Below are 20,721 nucleotides of genomic sequence, written 5' to 3'. Positions count from 1 at the left end.
TAAATGTTCGCACATTTGCAGCTCATCAATTTTCGGCATTATCCCTGTCTCAGACCGGCAGCCCAGCAGCAGTTCATTCAACCTACCTTCTGCTCCGTCCGTGGTCCCTGGATCTGGTCCGTGGTGCATGTTAGCGCCGTCTTGTTGACTTAATCGCCCCAAAACAATTTACTCTTGCTTCGGATGCTCTGACTCTGGACATTGCTTAAACGCTTGTCGCCTAATGATGGGGCACCAGCAGCAGCAGTGGATACAGCTGCAGTAGGGGGGACTGCAGCAGATGGGGCTGCAGCAGAGATGAAGGTGAAGCTGTGCCTTCACTGCCCGCTTCCCCACCACATTATTAAGCCATAAAATTGAAAACTTATTATAATTACATAAACGTACGCCTCAACGCCTCCAGACATTCGGGATGATGGGAGGATCGATGGATGGATGGATGGATGGACAGAATGCGCTTTTAACGCGCTCCCGGACGGAACCAACGAACGATTTTCGGGGCACACGCATGCTGCCCGTCTGCGGAGTTGCATTTAATGACCAAAGCAGAACAGATTTTTCCCTCAATTTTTTTTTTTTGGCAGCCTCTTGCCGGCGGCGTAATGAAGGGGTTGGGGTCTTTGCCTTGTGGATTGTGGATGCTGCAACAAGCTCCGAGTACGCCGATCTCTGCACTCCTCAGAGGCCTCTCCTTTCACATTATGGACATTACCATTAACATTACCATAACGCAGATCTGCACGGAACTTGATGGCTGGCAATTGCATCTGCTACGGTACCTTCCTCCTTCGAGTGTCCACACGAGGCCGACTCCTTGCCTGCTTATACAGATGAAAGATGACCACACGCGTTGACAGAGGGACATCCGGAACTGTTGAATAGGGAAAAGGGAATAGCCATAGAATATCAGATTATACATATGTGAGCAGTCTTTGAGTGGACTGGGGAGAATCAATCTGGACTCCAAATCGTGCCGATTTAAAAGACATAGACCACAGATCATCTGATATGTTGAGAAGCTATAGCCCAAAGATTATATCATTTGTTTCGCTAAAACGTTGCATGTAGATTAACTAATAATAGTCAGTATAACGAGCATACTTGACTAGTCGTTTGTTTATTGCCTTTTGTAAGCCATTTGTATGCTTCGACTGTTTATTAGAACAAATGTACGACTATTTAGTAGAAAAATCAATCGTTCTACACAGAGATCCGACAGATCTCTCTCTCTGGTCGATCGTTGAAACAAGTTGCGTAACAACATGCACATATTGTATGTAGGTCGATGGCGCTCCTATACAAAATTTGCATAATCAAATCAATTACACACCTAAAGCTGAGATCGGTTTCTCTCTGTCGCTCGCAAAACAAATGACGTTGGCCACGAACCTGACATTCAAAAGAGAGCATTTGTGATTCAGAATGAGAGCGGGAACTCGTTCCGTATGTAATTGAGTGCTCAAATCGCGACGAAATAACTGTTCGTGCCACTAACTCCTATCAGTGTAGAGTGACTGTGAGTGTTAGTCGAGCAGGTAGGCTGGGCTGCCTCTTATCAGACAGCGGCATCGGCCTAGGTCTACGCGGACTTATGTGTCATTAATTCTACAAAAAACAAAAGAGAAAAGTCAAGACATTCTGCTACGATTACGTACAATATATACTATCAGTAAGCGAAATCTGGAGGGAAACTTTAGCAACAAACACTTTAGATATGATAATCAGATAATCCGTCAAAAGTTCCGCTTTATATCTTCCATTAATAAATGGAAAATATACGATTCTTATATGGTTTCGATTACTTCCATCTATTTTTTGTCGCTCATGAACAAAAGACACTTCGATTGAGTTTTGTGCAAACGTTTGATTGTGTATTTGTGGTTTATCACAGTACTAGGCACTCATGCGGATCTACTTAAGATTATCTCCTTCTCCTGCTCTTGCATCACTGCTCCGGCTTACGGACAAAGACCTCCTGCATCTCGACGTCGGCGGGGGCTCGACGCTTCCCGGAACGGAACTGCTCCTCGATTTCGAGCAGGGTGCGCCGCCGTGTCTCGGGCAGAGCCCAGTAGATGAAGATCATGGCCAGGAGGGACATGACGCCGAAGAATACGAAGCACTTACTCATGCCGATGGCCTCCTTCAGATCTGGGAAGGTCTTGAGGCACAGGAAGGAGATGAACATGCCGACGGCCACGGTGACTCCCGAGGCCGGACCGCGCACCTTCAGCGGAAAGAGCTCCGAGATCATGAAGAAGGGGAGTGTGTAGAGGCCGAGGGTGCTCAGGATGATGAAGCCCACGATGGCGACCACGGGCAGATAGGGGACGTCGCGGAGCAGATTGCTCCAGCTGTGGCCGGCCAGCAGGAACATGCAAGCGCACATGCCCAGGGTGGAGATGATGCCGGCCCGTCGGCGGCCCCACGCCTCCAGGACGTAGCCCATGGGGCAGGTGGTGACCAGGCGGGCCAGCCCGATGAGCAGAGCGCACATGAAGGGGTCGATGGAGATGCCCGCTTCTAGGGAGATCTGCACGGCGTAGACGATGACCACGAAGATGCCCGTCAGCTGCTGGAAAGCGAACAGGGACATCAGGATGAGCAGCGGCTTGTGCACCTCTGGCAGCCGCATGTTCCGCAAAAACGAGGGCTTCTCCTCGGCGTCCCGCAGCTGCAGCGACTTCTGTAGCACCTGGAACTCCTCCAGCACCTGGGGATGCGTAATATGCGCTGCGTAGAGAGAGAGAGATCAGAGAATGGTGTACACAGTTGGAGAATGCTACTCACGCGACTTTTCCAGACCGCGGAAGTAGTTGAGGGACTTCTTGGCCTCGGCCAGCCTCTTCTTGGCCAGCAGCCAGCAGTGGCTCTCGGGTAGGGGCAGGACGCAGAGCAGGGCCACCAGCTGGTAGCCGCAGCAGATGAGCGCGATTAACCGAAAGTCGTCGCGGATGAAGAAGCCGATGCCGTAGAGGATCGTTATGCCCCCGGCCACCGAGATGGATGTACCCAGAATGAGGCTGCCCCGCGTCCGAGGCACGCTGATCTCCGCTGCGTACACCCCAGGCGGGGCGCTGGCCAGGCCCATGCCAATGCCTGGAATTTTAATTTCGTCGAATAAGCAATGACCGATAATCGCTTGTCGAAAATCACACGGATGCTTACCCAAGATGAAGCGGGAGACGATGAGCTGCCAGAAGAAGGAGTGGGAGTCTGTTTGGCTGGCGGTGGCGAGCAGGATCCAGGCAGCGATGTTAAGGATGTTCAGCACGACCAGCGTCCGCTTGCGACCGATCCTGTCAAGCAGCACCCCAGACAGCAGGCCGCCGAGTGGTGCGGCCAGGGCGTTCACTGAGGCGAACCAGGACGCCTGCGTCCCATTCAAGTGCACCGGTTCCGTCTCGTCCTTTAGCTGGTCCAGCGTGACCGTGGGAATGGCCAGGGTCATGCCAGTGGACAGCACGCCCACATTGGCCAGGATCACGGCAATCGCCTGCCGGCGCACGGCTCGCGGCTGCTCGCCCAGTGGCTTCGTCTGCAGAGGCCGGTCCATGCCCGAGATGATCTGGGGCTTGAGGTGGCCATTGGTGTGTAGCTCCTCCTCTGTCAGACCCATGGCCGAGTCACGTGCCGGTCCAGGAACCTCCTGTTATCTCTTCTGCGGCCTGTGAGTGGAGTGATGTAAAGCCAATATTAGCATTTGGCTGTACTCTCACGGAGAGCAAACAGATCAGATACGAGTAATCGTAGTCCCCACTGAATACTCGTTCTGTCTGGTTGTTTGTACTATACGTATAGTACGTACGTACGACAGTGCATACCCTTCTCAGAAGCCTTAAGTCAAGTAATCTATCAACGCAAAAAACGAAAGCATATCCGGCCCAATAAAGTAATATTTTCTGTATCTAAGTAACAGACACTGTGGCCCCGTTCTCAATTAGTCTGTCCATCTTTGAGATGTCGCCATTATTTAGATGCAGTACATCATTATTCGGATATCAAAAGACCTTTATGGATAGGATTCCCCAAAAAATTCAGACGCGAAACGCAAGAACTCTACCAACGCGATTGGATAATTTCTGTTCATGTTTGCGCTATGGAAAGGGAAGATCTTCCAAAACGGGTCTTGGATAATCGGGCTAAATTTTTTAGAACATCAGGCCATCACAAATTGGTCGTGCGACTGTGGTTAGAACGAGATATTCTGTGAATTGTTGTTTACTTCAAAGAGTTATTGTTTTCGTTGCCATACGGTGATAAGGGACTAGGGCGATAGTGCCCAAACCCTGGCCAGTGTCCAAGGGAAACAGTTGATCCGCGATTCGTAGACCTTTCCAGAGGTTTTTCAAAGTTTGTTTGTGGATCGCAAGTGTTTGTGTATTACTTTGATCAATCGACGCCAATTAACGGCTATGCATCCACACAAATCAATTGAGCAATACTCACTCGGGAAGCCTCTGTTTTCCACCACCACGAGGGCTCGCTGGTAGAGATAACCTGCTGAACCAAAAATCCACAGAGCGGGAAAACAGGTTCTGCGACTTCTAGCCAAAAATCAAAGCCGTGTGTTTATGGCCCAAAAAGCGAGACAATACTTCAGGCAAGTCTGTCGGGGCGGCACAGCGTAATAGAGCGAATGGAGCAACCGTCGACGGCAAAACGCTGGAGCCAACTGAACGCCGCTTGCCACGTTAGATGCGCCTCGACTCGACACCCGACTCCTCTGCTTCTCTACGGTCCGCTCAACTACACGGATTTCTACCGAGCGAGCGCTACGCTTCGCGACAAATTCTCTCCTTCCCAACAGACTCTCTCATGTCCGGACGGGCAGAAGCGATAAAGCGTATGCCCCGTTGAGGAAACTTAGAGGAAACGTCACCGCCCCGCCCCACCCGGCCAATCGATTGCTGTTTGTATGACTTTTGTGTGTCATGATCGTTTTGATCGCTGCTGATAATAGGGGATCACTGTGGATCGATTTGTGGCTTGCTTTTTTAATGAATAAAGGGGTTTAAAACACCTCTCGCTCCCGCCTCGCCCTACGCCAGTACGCAATATCGGCTTATCGGATCGGTTGGCATAACCTTTACACGCAAAATGCAAATTAAACGTAAATAAATACTTAATGAGCCTCTTTTTAATGTCTGGGTTACCATATGATGCCACAAGTAGTATAGAATTGTTGTATCTTGTGGCATTGGCTTATCAGCTTTGAATTTAATCAGCCATACGCTCATCGCTGTTGTTTTTTGTGGGGCATCAGACGAGTGGAAGTCCACTCCCAAGAGCCCGCGGCGACAAACAGTGATTTATCTTATCGAATAATGAATATATTTCGCCTTCACTGTTGCAATATTTGCCCAGCAATGTATTAAGCGAAGAGACAAAGGCTGGTTCTAAATTGCGTGCTGTCAATTGGCCATTAGAAGTCTTTAGGGTCTGGCCCCGATTAGATAGCGATTCATTTACGAGGTGTTAAATCCCATAAACAAAAAACCGTTAGGCTCGCGGGTATGTGCGTGTCGCAGTACTCAACAAGTGTCAGGCAATGCTTGATACATTATGCATCCCTGATATCGATACATGTACGATATTTGGCAGGGCCCTGGTGCTGTAAAAGCACTAACCATACAGTATACGTATGGTTAGTGGTAAAAGTCAGCAAAAAACAGGATGTTGGAATGTTTATAATTCTCAGTACGACATTATTTCACAAAAGGAATCTGTATCCGCGGGAGAATGTTGCTGTGTACCAAATATTGTTTATATTTTCGGTTTTGGGGCTTAGTCAGGACAGTCTATCGAAAAGAAATATCGTTATTCATAAATAAAAAAAATATGTTGTCAACGGGGTATGGCATACAGGCTTACAGTATATATATTTTGTATATTTCATTCATTTTGTGGTATAGAATGGTATGCTTGATCAATTCTTTGGTATATTTCGGTATATTACAAAAATACAAAACTAAACTTTTCACACACAAATGTAGTTAATATGTAGAAACTGTGTAGTTAGCATGCAAAGAAATTAATTTAGTGGACATTGTTTAAACTTATTTTACAATAAAATCCAATAATAAGAACGTTGATTTATCAATCGGATGAAATTATTAGTTCAGAGCTGAGGATCCTAGCTAAATGGTAATATTCAACCAAATATAATATAATGGAACAAAAATAATTCGTCAGTATATTTACGGTATATTATGAAATTTGTGACATAGGTTTGGTATATTTCTTAGGGTCAGACGGTAGATTTCATCGGAATATATTGGCCTGTGTGACAGGAAAAATAATATAAAATGAACACAAATAGAATCCTGCTCCAAGCACAACATTAGCGGCAGGCACGCGTAAAACACGGAAGAAAATCGAGACGAGACTCGAACGCAAAAGGCAGCGGGTGTCTTGGAACGTGAAAAGAGGGGTTAAAGCAGCCAAAGTGTCCTGCTCCAAAAGTAAACACCGGTGACAGTGCCACCTCTGCAGGTGGAGCAGCATCCAGCGAATCCTCCACTCTATGAGTGGTTAAGCGTGTCGTCTCCGAGTCTACTGTTGCCCCAGGCTCCAGCAGCAGCGGGATTGGATGAGGGATGAGCGGCCTTGTTTATAGGCAGGTGCGCGTCCCCGTGACAGTAGCAGCAGCGGAAGCAACAGAGGCAGCATCAACATAATTTAAACCTCAAAGAAAAGTGAAAAACGGAAAAACAGAAAGAGAATCGGAAAACGAGAAAACGCTTCGATAAATCGGTTCCTTCGGGTCGCCCAGGAGAGCGGTGGAGCGTGAAGAACGGTGCACAGAGAGCGAGTGCTGTGTATGTGTATCCGTGTCGGTGTCTCAGTGTGTGTGTGTGCGTGTGGCAGCATCCTGGAAAAGCAGGAGAGCGGAAAAGCAGAGCAAAGTAAAAGCAACATAATCAACCAGAAATATAAAAACAGAGTTTTCCCCTAGACCCAACTCCTCATCCAATCCCGCAACCCCCGCCACCCAGTCCCCCAGCGTGCTGTCAACAATTTCCCAATTGTCGTCGTGCAAACCCTCGTCCTCGTCGCCATTGCTGTCGGAGCAGTCACCATCAGAACAATCATGGAATGCCGCTGAAGCCGACCCCAGGAGAACCACAGCAGAGCAGAGCAGCTTTCATCTCCTGCTCCTCCTGCTTCTGCAGTTCACTCAATGCCAGACGGCTTCGTCACCCACCAGCAGAAGCTATAGATATTGCTATAGATACGGCTAAAGATACACAGATACACACGCAATGGCCATGTCCAGGTGCATGTCTATGTCCACGCTGTGACCTATAAAGCCGCCCGAAATTCCCAGTGAAAATTAAGTAGAATCAACAGATCCAGACTTAGTCTCGATCCAGATCCGGAACCCAGAACTCGGATTACCCCACATTACCGCAGTCTAGTTCCAACTCCAGTCCTACTAGCAGAAACAGAAGCGCATCAAGATGACCACAGACTTTCTGTTCCCTAAAATAGCGGATTGCTCCTATGTGTCCTGTTACTGGTGAGTAGCCAAAGTCATAGTCATAGTTCTCGCCCTTGTCGTGATCCTGCCCCACAATGCGTACAGGCTGGCAGGTAGTCTGGCTGACTCGGGGATACCAAAACTTTTTCATTAGGCAAAATCATTCACCACGAAATACGAGGCAGAATATTAATACAGTGTTAGCGTTTTTTTGATGAACAGAATATGTATAGAGAGAATGATGGTGATTTTGAATGATTATCTGAGATTTCTTCTTCTGTGAATGATTATCTCTATTTTGGCCAGTCCTAGCTTTTGGAGAATTGCCTCCTTTAATTATGCATATTTTATTTTCGTGCGCTATCTCTTTTGGCAACGACATTCGCCGTGGTTTGCAAGGGTCGGGGGCGCCTGTTGTTCTTTCCGCTTTCTCCCCTGTCACTCTCTCTCTTCCTCTCTCTATCTTTCTCTCTCCATGCTTTTGTGTGTTTATTCCGTATATCTCTATAAGCCGAATTCTGTGGTTCTTCTTTAAAGGCTGTTCTTTCAGACTGCTGCTCCTTCTATCTAATACACCTTGACTCCTCGCTCGTCGATGCGCCTCGCATCTCATTCAAATTCGTTATTTTTTCTCCTGCTTCTTCATTTTATCCATCTCTGCTCTTCCCTTCCCCTTGCTTTGTTTTTAGATTTTCTCTTCCCGTCCTCGAAGTCGTGATGCGGCGCCGTGCCGTGCCGCGCTGCGCAGCTCCAGAAATTAGGTCAAACGGTCATGTCTGCCTAACAAGAAAAGCGTGCCACAGTGTGTGTTGGAGCCCCTGTATGTGGGGCAGGGGGTGGGGGTGGCGCGGGTTGAACCTTTTGGTTCGTTTTTATTGCCACATGCGAGAGGCGCGTTTCGACTATAAAACAAACGACCAGCGGCACCAGCAACAACAAACCAAAGCGAAAATTAAACATATCCTCATGTATGAGCACACACATACATATAGCATGCATGTATTCAAGCTGTGTGTGTTGGTGCAATATTTAAAATGCTAATTGCAAAAATGGCGGCACAGACGATACGATGGCGATGACGAGGACATGGTCGTGGTTGGTTGTGGCGGAGGGGAAGGGAAGGGTTAGTAGGGACAAAGTTATGGAAAGTTGGCAGGCAGGTGGCGCCCCCCCAAGGAGTAGACTCCTCGGGCAGCAGCGGGAGTGGTAAGAATTATATGAGTTTTATGTGCGTCTCCGACCACACGCTCGTCATATGACATGCACGTACCCACACAGACACCATATACATACATACATATGTACATTTGTAAGGATGAAATGTCGTAGCGTTCTCTGACCTCATCGTCCCCCCATCCTCAAAGAACCCCCTTTGTTGCAATCCCCTTCAGGACATGTTCATTGATTAATTCACATTCGCAAAATGCTCGCACTCACATTTTCACTCAGATTCATCGTCAACGTCATCGCCATTCCCATCTCCCCATCACCTCTTTCCAGTGGGGGAAGAGAATCTTGGAATGAATACGCGCACTCTCTCTCACTGTCTCTCTCACACTCTCACTTTCACACATGCATACACACAGAGGCGCCATCTGTTTGTGGAAATGTGCAGCCCACCGTGTGGTCTGTTCGTTTGGAGAGGGGGCAGCAAAGCGTAAGGTTGGGTAACTGCATCCTGGCTTTGGCACTCAGCCATTAGCATCGGCAGCGGGATGTGCCATTCGGTTATCTGTCGAACTGGGCTGGCGTCGGAGGAACTCACGTCCTCCGACTTCCCTCCCCCCAATCAGTGTCTGGAAGGGCATTTAAACCGCCAGCTCACGATATCGCCACAAGCCACTTCCAGTCGCGACTTTTGACCGTGCAACTTGAGTGGGTTCCACTTGCCAACCTTGTGCCTCTCCTAATCCGTCCCTTTTCCACCTCCCTACACCCTTTTTTGGCTTCAACAAAAGTGTTACTATAACTTTTTTTACTATAACTTATTCGTTATATCTATCCACTGGAAAAGATATTGTAAGTGGATGCGATAATAGGATAGAAAAATTGGTTCATCTTTGCACGATATAGGCATCATATAGCGCCATACAGTGTACAGATTCGCAAGAGTATTTTAGGCTTCGAATATCTCTAGAATAGTGCTGCCGTTGGTTGGCCTGGTGGAGGTCTGTAGCCCCAGTTTAATACCTCCTTCGCATGCACTTGACGCCGCCCACTTGTTTGTGGATCGCGTGGGCTGTTCTCATTCCCAACCTCGTCCTCAGTCATGCCATGCCAGGACAAACATGCGAGCAACAATGTGTGGCAGCAAAATTGATTGGAATTTATTTGAAAGAGCCATAAACAGTAAAATGGCAGTCAAGGAGCACACGGGGACCTGGGGCCAGAGGCAGCCGCGTGCTAAGCAAAATCGATTATTTTAATTCGAAAGCCAAGAGGCGGCCTGTTGCTGATAAGCCACACTGGTGCGGGCACCGTTGGCATTTCGTGCAAAGATTTGGGGCTCAGAAAGTGCATTATGTTAGTAGTCGATTGGTGAATAACCCAACCCACTTGCGAATTGTTACTTGCAGCGAGGAGAACGTGTGGAAACTCTGCGAGCAGGTGAAGCGGACGCGGCCCGAGGAGCTGGGCACATGCTATGCTGTGTTCGTGTCTAACGAGGGGCGAACGGTGCCGCTGTGGCGCCAGAAGGCCGGACGTGGCGACGATCAAGTTGTGATATGGGTGAGTGTTCTTATCCATTAAATCTAGCCATTTAGAAACTATTTCATATTGTTTTCTTCACAGGACTACCATGTATTCTTCATGCACAATCCCTCGCCGAACCGCTGCCTGGTGTTCGACCTGGACACCACGCTGCCCTTCCCCACATACTTCCACAAGTACGTGACGGAGACATTTCGCTCCGACCTGGCACTGCGACCAGAGCATCACAGGTGAGCGCAGTCGCCCCTCCATGGAGCCCCATGATTTTCTAACACATTTCATACATATTTTCAGATTCTTCAGAGTCATACCCGCAGACACATATCTCATTGAGTTCTCCTCAGACCGGCGGCACATGCGACGGCCGGATGGCAGCTGGATCAAGCCGCCGCCCTCATATCCACCCATTCTATCAAACAGTGAGATGCTATACTAGAATCGGTGTACAACCAATGACTCCCACTGTCTCTCTTCCACAGCCAATATGCACTGTCTGGGCGACTTCATCTGCATGAGTGCCGGAAAGGGCCCCGGCGCCGTATACAGCCTCTCGGAATTCGTGCACAACTTCTACAAGTCGCCCAATATGGTTGCGCAACACAACAAGTAAAGAGGATCCACATCCGTATCCGCGACCAGGCACACGCATCCATCATAGTCCCATAATCGATGTCCCTTAGGATAATGTCAAGATAGTTTAGTTTTTGTGGTGCAGTTGCTAGCCAGAGAGACAGTTAATTACCAATTGCATATACATAAAAACATACATATATATACACATGAATATATTTATGATATTGTATTTTTGTATTCAGATTAACAGATAGAAGACAAGCCAAGCCGCTCGCCGCGCTTCGCTGTGCTCTTCAGATCATTTATATTGAAATTCAATTCTAAAGAAATTATAAATCTAATTATACATTTTTTATTGTATGTGTATTGTATTCGATAAAACACTCATAGATATATCATACATCGTATATCATATAGTATATACTGATACGGATCGGATCTAGCTAAGGGCAGTCCAAGAAATTCGATTTTTATTCGTTACTCTCTTCAAGTACTTTTTGAAATCTTAACCCTTAAACCCAAAACCGAAAACCCAAGCCTAAGCGAAGGGCAACGCACCAATTACGAGTAAAACTATAACATTTACAAACCATTTATGGGATACATACAAGAATATCTATATGGAAATATATGAAGATACATATATACATATGTAGATATGGATATGGATATACTACGCTACGCTCTTGATTCTGTAATTACATTTTTGGCTAAGCTAAAAGCAACCTTAACCTTAGCCTTAACCTTAATCTAAATCGAAGTCTACATCTAAATTTAAACCTTAATCGTTGACTCGAAGCTAAAGCTAAATCGAAAAGAATAATTAAATTAATGCTTGTTAACTTGTTTTACCGTATTTATTGTACACTAATTACGTACTCGTACAACAATTATAATTGTAATTCGAATATATATACATATGTATCTACTACTTTGTATACAACAAAACGTAACATAACGAAAGTGAATCCAAACGAAACGAATGGAAACGGACCGAAACCGAAGATAATATTTATAATATGTGTGTTTGTATCTAGCTAGTTTTTGTACGGTTTGTATGCCCGAGGATCCTCAGCAGAGTAACCACGCCCCACCCCACCCCCAACCAAACCGAACCCGCTTAGAGTTGATTTCGATACATTTATCGTATCGTTTCCCCGTTCGATTGACGACTTGTGACGCGCAAAGACTGATTCATTATACGCTCTACGGTAGCAGCAGTCCCTCTCCCTGCCCACCCCTCCCTATAATACCACCTAATCTGGATTATAAAGTTTTCTTTCGATTTCGATTCTTTGTCGCCAGACACCCCCTTTACACTCAAGATTAGTTAACGAAACTCGCATTTATTTTGGATTCAGTCGTTTACACTTAATTGGATTTGTATTAAGAGGTTTTAACTCGATTTGTATGGGGAATACCGCGTACACCTAAATATTAATAACATAAATGGGAATGTATAATACATTGAAGCTGTGCAAAAGTCTCAAAGTTAAACCTAAACTCTTAATAACAAAACACGAAACGTTTCTCAATGTTAAACATGTCTCGCATCTGCATACAATATAGATTGAAAGATGGGCATTAAACGCATGTATTCTTCAATGTTTCACTTTTATAGTTCGCTCATGGTTTATCGCATTAATCGCCAAGCAATCGATTGCAGAGCTCACTATTTGTTGGTGGAAAATCAATTATAAACGAACAAACACGCACAAATAATGAATGCATCAGATCGTGTAACGCCACAATTTCTCTCTTCCAGTTTTTTCTACTAAAAGCAAGCATATAACCAATATGATACGGGGCAGCTAGCCCCCATATAACAAGATACGTGCAGATATATACATACATATACTTAACAGTAAGCTAAAGAAAACTAAGTTTTGGCGCCACTCTGTGCGAGGTTCTGTGCGTCTTTTTACTCTTTTTTACTTAGCATATATGTGCAACATATGTACTGTACTCTTACCATATACATTAACACACAAACGACAACAACATCAACAGCTGCAGCCTTATTCTGAGTCAGAGGAAGCTGCAATGCTATGGAGAATTTTCAATTGCCAAAACACAAACAGACTGGAAACAGAATTGGGAGTCCCCCTAGAGTCCAATATGGCTGCAAGTGGTTTCAATTAGATCTGAGTAACCCGATATAGGGATCGATAGCGATCCCTGCCCAAGACCATTTTCCCTTCCTCCTGCAATAAACACACATTAGTGGAGAACTAAGATTTACAAAGAACTCTATGCTTTATTGGCCTACGCCTTTGTTAAACTATATTTATATATATCTCATTACTACCTACATAACGTACAAACTATCGATCGTACTTTTGATTGTTATTGTAACATACTTTGCAACTCCCTAGTAGTACAGATACAGATACCAAATACCAGTACATGGAACACATAACAGTTTATGGATCAATGAATTATAATTGTTCTCTCTTGGTTCTGCAAATGCAAAGCGCTAAATGAAATCCAATATGAATACCACTTAATCTAAACATAAACGATCAATAAATATTCTTGAAATTGCATTTTAACCCCTTCCTCGGATCCTTCTGTTCTACTTCTCTCTGGCTTTCAGCGAATCAGCACTTTCAATCCAAAAAGCGCTCCGAATTCATCGTATTCATACAAAAAAAAAATTAATTTGTGTTTACCAAGTACCATAGGCGGCCCAATGTTTATTTTCTTAGTGCGCTCCAAACAACAGATTTTATGGAGAGACTCTATTTTCTCTTTCAGGAAACTTGAGACTTCCAACACAAGCACGATCAGTTTTTACTAAAAGGAAAGAAGTTCTCGAGGCCGAAAGCTTCGCTCTTCAATTAGTCTTTCGGACGCCGCCGTCGAGGAAAGCACAGAACAGTAACATTCGACATTCAACTCAAAATTAAGAGAAAAAAAATTAGTTCAGTTCATATATCCCACAAAAAAGGGGCCCGGAGAGAACTCGGCGACGAGGAAGTGCATTCGTCATGGCAAAGAACCTGGAAGATACTTTAAATGATTTGAACGGCGAACTAATCAACTTTGACAAAGACCGGAAGACGTTTACAGCGCACTACACCGAGCTGAGGAACCAGCTCTACTCCCTGTGGAAGCGCGACGAGAAGCTGGGCAAGCTGCTCAAGGGATCCACCTTGGGAGGTAACTACTAGAGTTCAATTTTTGATACTGTATATGTATGTATGTATGTACTGCTGTAGATGCAATTCTATGTGGGCCGACTGTCTCGTCTGCATTGAGTGTAAAAACATGCATTTCCGAGTGTCCGATTCTCCGCGAGAGTCTATCTACTCTGGGAACTATTAAAATCAAATTTTGAATCTCTGATAAGAATGTATCTGTGAATTCACACTCATTCACACATTCATACAATTACTTAATTAAAACAGTACACCTAATTATGTCTTACTGGAAATTTAAGGGGATTACATTTTGCAATAGAGATGTGTTAGTATATTGTGAACATCAATGCTGACATTTTTTAAACGCAAATTTTTTTTCCAACGTTTTCAAATTTGTTCCCTTATTTTAATATAAGGAACCAATCACCAATCACGGTAGATTACCGTGTAAAAACAGAATTAGGTCGATATAAATGTCAAATCCGGCCCATAAATTGGACTATTTTGTGTTTAACCAAGGGCAGATACGAAAAGAGTTTCCCCTGGCAGTGTGAGGGTTTCTTTGTGGTCTGTTATAAAACAGGAAACGCCATGAATTTCCAGGAAAAGTTTGTTAGCTTCTGATTAGATAGCGTCCAAATGAAGGTGTTTGCACAGCTACTAAATCGCTGGGTGCGCTTTCCCCCTCCCAGGAAGCTATGGCGACAACCTGAAGGTGTCGAAGCCGGACGAGTTTGATTTGCTGATTCACTTGGAGTTCCCCAATAATAACAGGATCATTGTGAAGCCGGATCCCCGTAGGCCAGGTGAGTCTCGAGAGAAAGCTCCCTCGAACGATAAACTGAATTGCCCCGAACACCGCAGGGAACGTAACGCTGGACATGACGAAGGTAATGGAGGCCATCAGAGATAGTGAACATCACAGACCCATCTACGAGCAGCTCCAAAAGTTGGTTAACGGGAAGAACATGCTCCTGGAGGACAGGCTGCAGAACTGGCTGCAGGGCCTGGTTACCCAGGCGCTAAACAAAATTGGCAACCAGATCGAGGTGAACAAAACGATCTCCAAGCTGACGTACAAGAAGTGCGGGCCTGCACACACCATCTTCGTGACAGGGCCCTACAAGTACTCCGTGGATTTCGTGCCAGGCATCAAGCTGGTAGCCGCGCAGAGCGTCCTTGCTGGAGATCAGAAGAAGCACTTTGGCAACTCCACGCACTGGGATGCGATTCCCAAGCCCCTAAAGCCTCCTCAGCCCGACAACAACTCCTTCCGGGCCTCCTACTACGTCGCCGAACACGAACTGATCAAGGACAAGGCCAACCTGAAGAATGCCGTGCGTCTCCTGAAGAAGTTCCGCGACGCGAAGCAGAACCTGAGCAATCTGAAGAGCTACTACATCAAGACAGTCTTCCTCTGGGAGGTCACTAAGCGGGATCCCCGCTACTGGCAGAGCCCCCTCCATGAGATCTTTATTGAGGTTTGGCATTGATTCTACTCTCCTCTGACTCCCACAGATCTGATCCCTTTCCCGAACGCTCATTTCAGATGATGAGCAAGTTGGCCAATGCCCTGAAGCTGACTCCGGGCAAGGGTAAGCTCCAGTTCTTCTGGGACCCCAAACTGGACATGATCGCCGATCTGAGCTCCACCCAACGCGCTGAAATGTTCAACTGTGTAGTGAAGAGCTTGTACCGATTCCATAGGGCCGAAGGCAACTTCACGGATGACATAAGGAACAACATGCGCAGCTCCTTCAGTACGCAAACGAAGCACCTGACGAACCGGTCAACGACTTACTAAACTCTCTGTCTCTCTCTCTCTCAAGGTAACCGCGAGGAACGGGGCATTGAAAAAAAGCCTGCCAAGCCGACGGCCAATCCCAACACCCAGTTGTGTGAAAAGAATAATGTGGCAACCCAGTGCCAAAGCAACCCAGGGGACCTTCCCGTTTCGAATTCCGCAACTCAAATAGAGATTGTAACGCCCAATCGTGAGTTGGTTACCAAAGAGAAGGCAAGCCCTCCGGCGAGCGAAGGAAACCCCAAGCCGAAGCCGAACGGATCCTTGTTGAAGCCAGAGCCAGACGTCCAACAGAATCCAATGCCAATGATGAATACCCAGTTGTGCGAAAAGCATAATGTGGCAACCCAGTGCCAAAACAACACAGAGGACCTTCCCGTTTCGAATTCCGCAACTCAAATAGAGATTGTAACGCCCAATCATGAGTTGGGTACCAAAGAGAAGGCAAGCCCTCCGGCGAGCGAAGGAAACCCCAAGCCGAAGCCGAACGGATCCCTGTTGAAGCCAGAGCCAGACGTCCAACAGAATCCAATGCCAATGATGAATACCAAAGATAGCCAGCCGAAGCATAGTCTAAACTCTCAGATGGGCGAGAAGAAAACTGGGGCAACCCAGAGCCAAGGCAATCACATTTCGACGCCCAACCCCCAGTTGGGTGCGAAAAAGAAGGCAAGCTTTTCCACGAGCCAAGGAAGCCCAAAGCCGAAGACGAACGGATCGCTGCCGGGCAGTGCATCCAATACGAAGCTATATCCAGAAGTCAAACAAAAGTCACTGCCAAAGATTGGCTCCCAGCTTAAGCCCAGTAGCAGCTATCTATTCCAGAGCCAAGGCAAGCTCAAGCCGAAGGAGAATCCTGCTACGAATTCTGCAGTGGAGAATGCAGCTGCAACGCTTAATACCCAGGAGGGTGCCAAAAAAGAGACATGCGAAGGAAACCCCAAGTCAAAGGCGAGGGGATCCTTGACGGGCTCTGCATCGAAGACGAAGCTGAAGCCGGACGTCAAAGTGTCATCAAACTGCATCGTGAACTAACCTAGGATATGGAGGAGCAGATCGAGGCGGGTAAGAGTTGAAAGAGTTTTATTAACAGCAAAATGAAAAGAAGTTCGATCTTCGATTTTAAACCTAAAACGTTTCCCTAGAAGGTGGTGACAGACAGGACTGGAGACTGTCGTTGTTGTCGTCGTTAAGTCGCGCGCTTACAAGCCGCCGCCAGAGCGGTCCACGCTGATCTTCTGCTTGAGATTGGCAGCCTCGTGCTTCTGTTCCTCCAGCTCGGCCATACGGGCAAACCGGGAGTAGGCCACATCGCCCGTCTTGATCGCGGACATCATCTGCAGCATTCAAATAGAGTTTCCACGTAAGAATTCAATAAATTATCGAAACAGATACATCCACCAATAAAAATTGGGACAGTGAGAGACGCACCTGTAGATACTCGTCGAGCTCAACCTGGCCGTTCATGTTGGTATCGATCTCGCGGAGGATCTCATGCAGCTGCTCGCCGGAAACGTCGCTTTCGCCGAAGCTCTTGAGGCCGCGGCGGATATCATTGATGGAGACATAGCCCTTCTTGTCCTTGTCGATCAGCTGGAAGCGCTTGATGTAGGTCTGGATCTCCTCCTTGGAAAGCTTAATGGGTATGCGCTCCTTGGAGGTGCGGTTCACCGAGTGGCCCATCTCGTTGGCCAAGAACTCGGTGGCGACCTTGATCTGGCGCTCCTTCTCCTCCTTGGACCACTTCAACTCCTCGCCCATTATGTCCACAATCACAGGAAGCGCCTCCTGCGCCGCCTGCACGTTGAGGAAGGCCAATCGCAGACGGCGGGCGATCATATCCACGGCCGTGCAGGCATATTCGCGCACGCCATAACGGATCTCGGCGTCGATATAGGGGAACTCGGGGTGAATGCGGTTGCCGATAATGGGCCACCGCTTGCCCGTCAGTGAGGCCATCTTGGAGACGGCAAAGGCGCGGTCGCCGTACGACTTGGCTAGGTGCTGTGCCACCTCGCACTCCAGCCCGAAGTCCTGCACCAGGCGGATGTACATGGTCGGTGTCCAGCCCTGACCGCCCTCGATCTTCAGGTAGGAGGTGACGGCCTCCGCCCGCTCCGGCTTTAGATTGCAGGCTGTGAATGGATGGACGGAGATACGATCAGTGATCGGGAATCTTAGGCGTAACAACAAGGATACATACCCTTGATAGCCGCATCGATGGTATGCTCGGCCATGGCGCGATAGGTGGTCCACTTGCCGCCGGCAATGGTGATAAGATTGGAGGGGCTTATGTGGACGATGTGGTTACGGGCGAGGGACTGAGTGTCGTCCTTGTTGGGGTCAGAGACCAGGGGTCGGATGCCACTCCAGGCGGACAGGACGTCGCCGCGGCGCACCTCCACGTCCGCGTTCAGGTAGTTTTTGATCTCCTTCAGGATGAACTGGATCTCGTCCTCGGTGGGTATAGGGTTGTGGGTGATCTCGCAGGGCAGATCGGTGGTGCCGGCGATCGTCTGCCGCTGCCAGGGCAGGAAGAAGATGACGCGTCCATCGGACGTCGAGGGATCGAGCAGGCCCATCTGGTCGGGGCTGTAGTAGCCGGGGAGCACGATGTGCACGCCGGAGCTGGGGCAGCAGATGCTCTTCACCGAGGGGTTGTCCATCTTGCGGATGGAGTCCGTGAAGGGGCCGGTAGCGTTCACGATGCACTTGGCCTTCACGGTGAACTCCTTGCCGGAGATGTGGTCCTTGAGCTTGGCGCCGCACAGCACCTGCTTGCCGGTGCCGTCGTCCTTCTTAAGCAACTCCTTTACCTCCACGTGATTGCAGACGGTGGCACCGTGGCGGGCTGCCGTCAGTGCCACGGCCAGGCACATGCGGGCGTCGTCCTGCTGTCCGTCGTAGTAAACGATAGCGCCGCACAGCTTGTCCTTCTTGAGCATGGGGAACAGCTCCAGAGCGTCCTTCTTGGACAGATAGTAGGAGCTCTTCACGTTGCGGTCACCCGCCACAAAATCGTAGGCCTTGATGCCCACCCAGAAGTACGGCACCTGCCACCACCTGCGTGATATATCAGTGGATTGGAATTAGTGGATCGGAATGCTGGGCGGGATCGGGTGCATTTACGTATAAACGGGCAGCATAATGGGCAGCGGATGGGTCAAATGGGGCGCCGATTCGAGCATGGTGGCGCGCTCCTGCAGCGCCTCCTTCACCATTCGGTACTGCTCAAGGTCTAGCTGTGGAAGCCGAAATGGAAGGAGGACAACAATTAGCTCTCTACGGGGCGGATAATCCGGTTGAGCGATGAACTTACGCCCAAAATAGCCTTCTGCAGGTATCGCACTCCGCCGTGGATGAGCTTGGTGGAGCGCGATGAGGTGCCGCTGGCGAAATCGTCCAGCTCCACCAAAGCCGTCTTCATACCTGCACAGAGGGGGGTTACAATAGCTTAAGACGTGCCTCTATACGGGATTCCGTCTGGACTCACCTCGTGTCACCGAGTCGAGGGCACACCCAGCTCCAGTGGCTCCGCCGCCAATGATTAGCACGTCGAACTCCTCGCCGCTCATCAGAGACTTGATCTGCTCAGATCGCATGGGCAGTGTGCGCTTTCTCTTCGGCGGTGCCACCGCAGCATTGTTCACCACACGGGGGGTGTTCCAGTGGTCGAGGGTCCAGGCGGCCAGAACGGATCCCACGGCTGCACTGGTGGCGGTCACGCCGAACTTGAACATCCGCGAAGTCATCGCTCAGGGAGTTCCTTTTAATTGTTGCTTGTGCTGCCAAGAGATCAGAGAAGCATTCGATATTATTAAAAATGTATTTGTTTGAGTATCTCCAAAGAGTATTTCTACAATGTTTTATTCTCTCTCCCGCTTTTAGTTGCACCTCACTCCAACGGCCAACTGCCAAGGTAAAGAGGGCAAGAAAGCTCTCTCCAAGCATAGATACGCTCTCCCACTCCCACTCTGACCAAGCAACAGCTTTGGCCAGAGCTTTGATGCAAACTTTTCACTCTCTTGTCTCTCTCTCTCTCTGGAAGTTCCATTGCGAATACCCGAATTTTTAGTGTGTCAAATCAATACTGCTCCATTGAGATGGGGGGCCAGACCCAGAGCCAGCTGTAGGGATAAAATACTGGACTCGCACCCGGACACGGAACACGTCCACGGACGACACTGAACAGATGTGCTCCAGACGAAACGCGTCTCGGAATCGAGTGGCGGATTTTACCTTAAGTTCCAGACCGAAAGCGTTTCGACAGTAGACAAAACCTGAATAAATTCCACAGCGAATACAACAGACCACGACGGGAGAATGCCGAGTCTGTTCAGAACATATGTATTTAGCGGGCGTAACAGAAAATGATTACATCAGAGTTTGAGTCACTTTTCGCGTCGACGGTCCGCGCGTCCGCACTCAGCCAGGGCGAATCGGGTATTGAGCTGCTTACCGTTTGCCTTCTGGCTATTGCTATTGCTATTCCGTTGCCGATGCTGTTGCTGATGCTGCGGCTAATGCTGATGCTGATACTGGAAGCGTAACCCTTTCCTGCTGCGCTACTAAGTAGCTCTCCGTCCGCTCTGTCCGGTCCGTCTCGTTCGCTGGCAGAGTGCACTGTGCAAGTGCTGGTGCAGCTTTTTGGCTCGGCAGCTTTCAGTGCAATATGCAATGCTACAATGTATGCCTTGCCGCTCGGAAATCGTGCTCGGTACTCGGCCAACGAACAGCTGTTGTAACTATGCCACGCCGCGCCCCTGTGTCTCTCGAGTGTCTAGCCAGCTAATTGGCCTGAAAGTCGTTCGTGAATCTCGCACCCAGATACCAGATACAAGATACTCTCGTGCCGCAAAATGCCGATTCCGCCCCTCTACTCGGATGCGATGCCCACCTATGCGATGAGCCCACGCCACGTCGAGTGTCTTGGGTGTGCGCTTTGTAACTGAGCGCAGAGCGAATGATATTTCTGATTGCTGATTGTTTCGCGCTCTATTCAAATA

General features: G+C 48.1%; 4 protein-coding genes across 5 annotated transcripts; 2 read left to right on the top strand and 2 right to left on the bottom strand.

Annotated features, from left to right (window-relative positions):
• Positions 1 to 1,844: 1,844 nt before the first annotated feature.
• On the bottom strand, positions 1,845 to 4,716 carry LOC4805723 (facilitated trehalose transporter Tret1). The gene is made up of 4 exons (XM_001362041.5): positions 4,450 to 4,716; positions 3,169 to 3,668; positions 2,791 to 3,099; positions 1,845 to 2,733 (listed from the first exon to the last, which is right to left on the bottom strand). The coding sequence occupies exons 2-4, from the start codon at positions 3,617 to 3,619 to the stop codon at positions 1,946 to 1,948; spliced, it is 1,548 nt and encodes a 515-aa protein (XP_001362078.2). The 5' UTR covers positions 3,620 to 3,668; positions 4,450 to 4,716; the 3' UTR covers positions 1,845 to 1,945.
• Positions 4,717 to 6,232: 1,516 nt separating this feature from the next.
• On the top strand, positions 6,233 to 11,680 carry tun (N-terminal glutamine amidase tungus). Its single transcript, XM_001362040.4, has 5 exons — positions 6,233 to 7,522; positions 10,060 to 10,213; positions 10,277 to 10,425; positions 10,490 to 10,614; positions 10,675 to 11,680. The coding sequence occupies exons 1-5, from the start codon at positions 7,464 to 7,466 to the stop codon at positions 10,803 to 10,805; spliced, it is 618 nt and encodes a 205-aa protein (XP_001362077.1). The 5' UTR covers positions 6,233 to 7,463; the 3' UTR covers positions 10,806 to 11,680.
• A 1,979-nt stretch (positions 11,681 to 13,659) lies between these two features.
• On the top strand, positions 13,660 to 17,105 carry cGlr1 (cGAS-like receptor 1). Its single transcript, XM_015185353.2, has 6 exons — positions 13,660 to 13,930; positions 14,604 to 14,717; positions 14,776 to 15,392; positions 15,461 to 15,671; positions 15,741 to 16,780; positions 16,861 to 17,105. Exons 1-5 carry the CDS (start codon positions 13,759 to 13,761, stop codon positions 16,748 to 16,750), a joined length of 2,124 nt encoding a protein of 707 aa, XP_015040839.2. The 5' UTR covers positions 13,660 to 13,758; the 3' UTR covers positions 16,751 to 16,780; positions 16,861 to 17,105.
• Positions 16,782 to 20,426, bottom strand: Gpo1 (glycerophosphate oxidase 1). 2 transcript variants are annotated; one of them, XM_015185352.2, is made up of 7 exons: positions 20,175 to 20,426; positions 19,209 to 19,500; positions 19,035 to 19,144; positions 18,845 to 18,957; positions 17,919 to 18,778; positions 17,147 to 17,850; positions 16,782 to 17,052 (listed from the first exon to the last, which is right to left on the bottom strand). In XM_015185352.2, the coding sequence occupies exons 2-7, from the start codon at positions 19,465 to 19,467 to the stop codon at positions 16,918 to 16,920; spliced, it is 2,181 nt and encodes a 726-aa protein (XP_015040838.1). In that variant the 5' UTR covers positions 19,468 to 19,500; positions 20,175 to 20,426; the 3' UTR covers positions 16,782 to 16,917. The 2 variants fall into 2 exon arrangements, with proteins under 2 accessions (XP_015040838.1, XP_001362075.1); XM_001362038.4 differs by lacking the exon at positions 20,175 to 20,426 and adding an exon at positions 19,955 to 20,128 and having other exon boundaries at positions 16,910 to 17,052.
• Positions 20,427 to 20,721: the final 295 nt, after the last annotated feature.

This window comes from Drosophila pseudoobscura, chromosome 3 (assembly GCF_009870125.1).
Source record: "Drosophila pseudoobscura strain MV-25-SWS-2005 chromosome 3, UCI_Dpse_MV25, whole genome shotgun sequence".
In the NCBI taxonomy this organism is placed as follows: domain Eukaryota; kingdom Metazoa; phylum Arthropoda; class Insecta; order Diptera; family Drosophilidae; genus Drosophila; species Drosophila pseudoobscura.
This window is presented reverse-complemented; position numbering and strand designations above follow the sequence as displayed.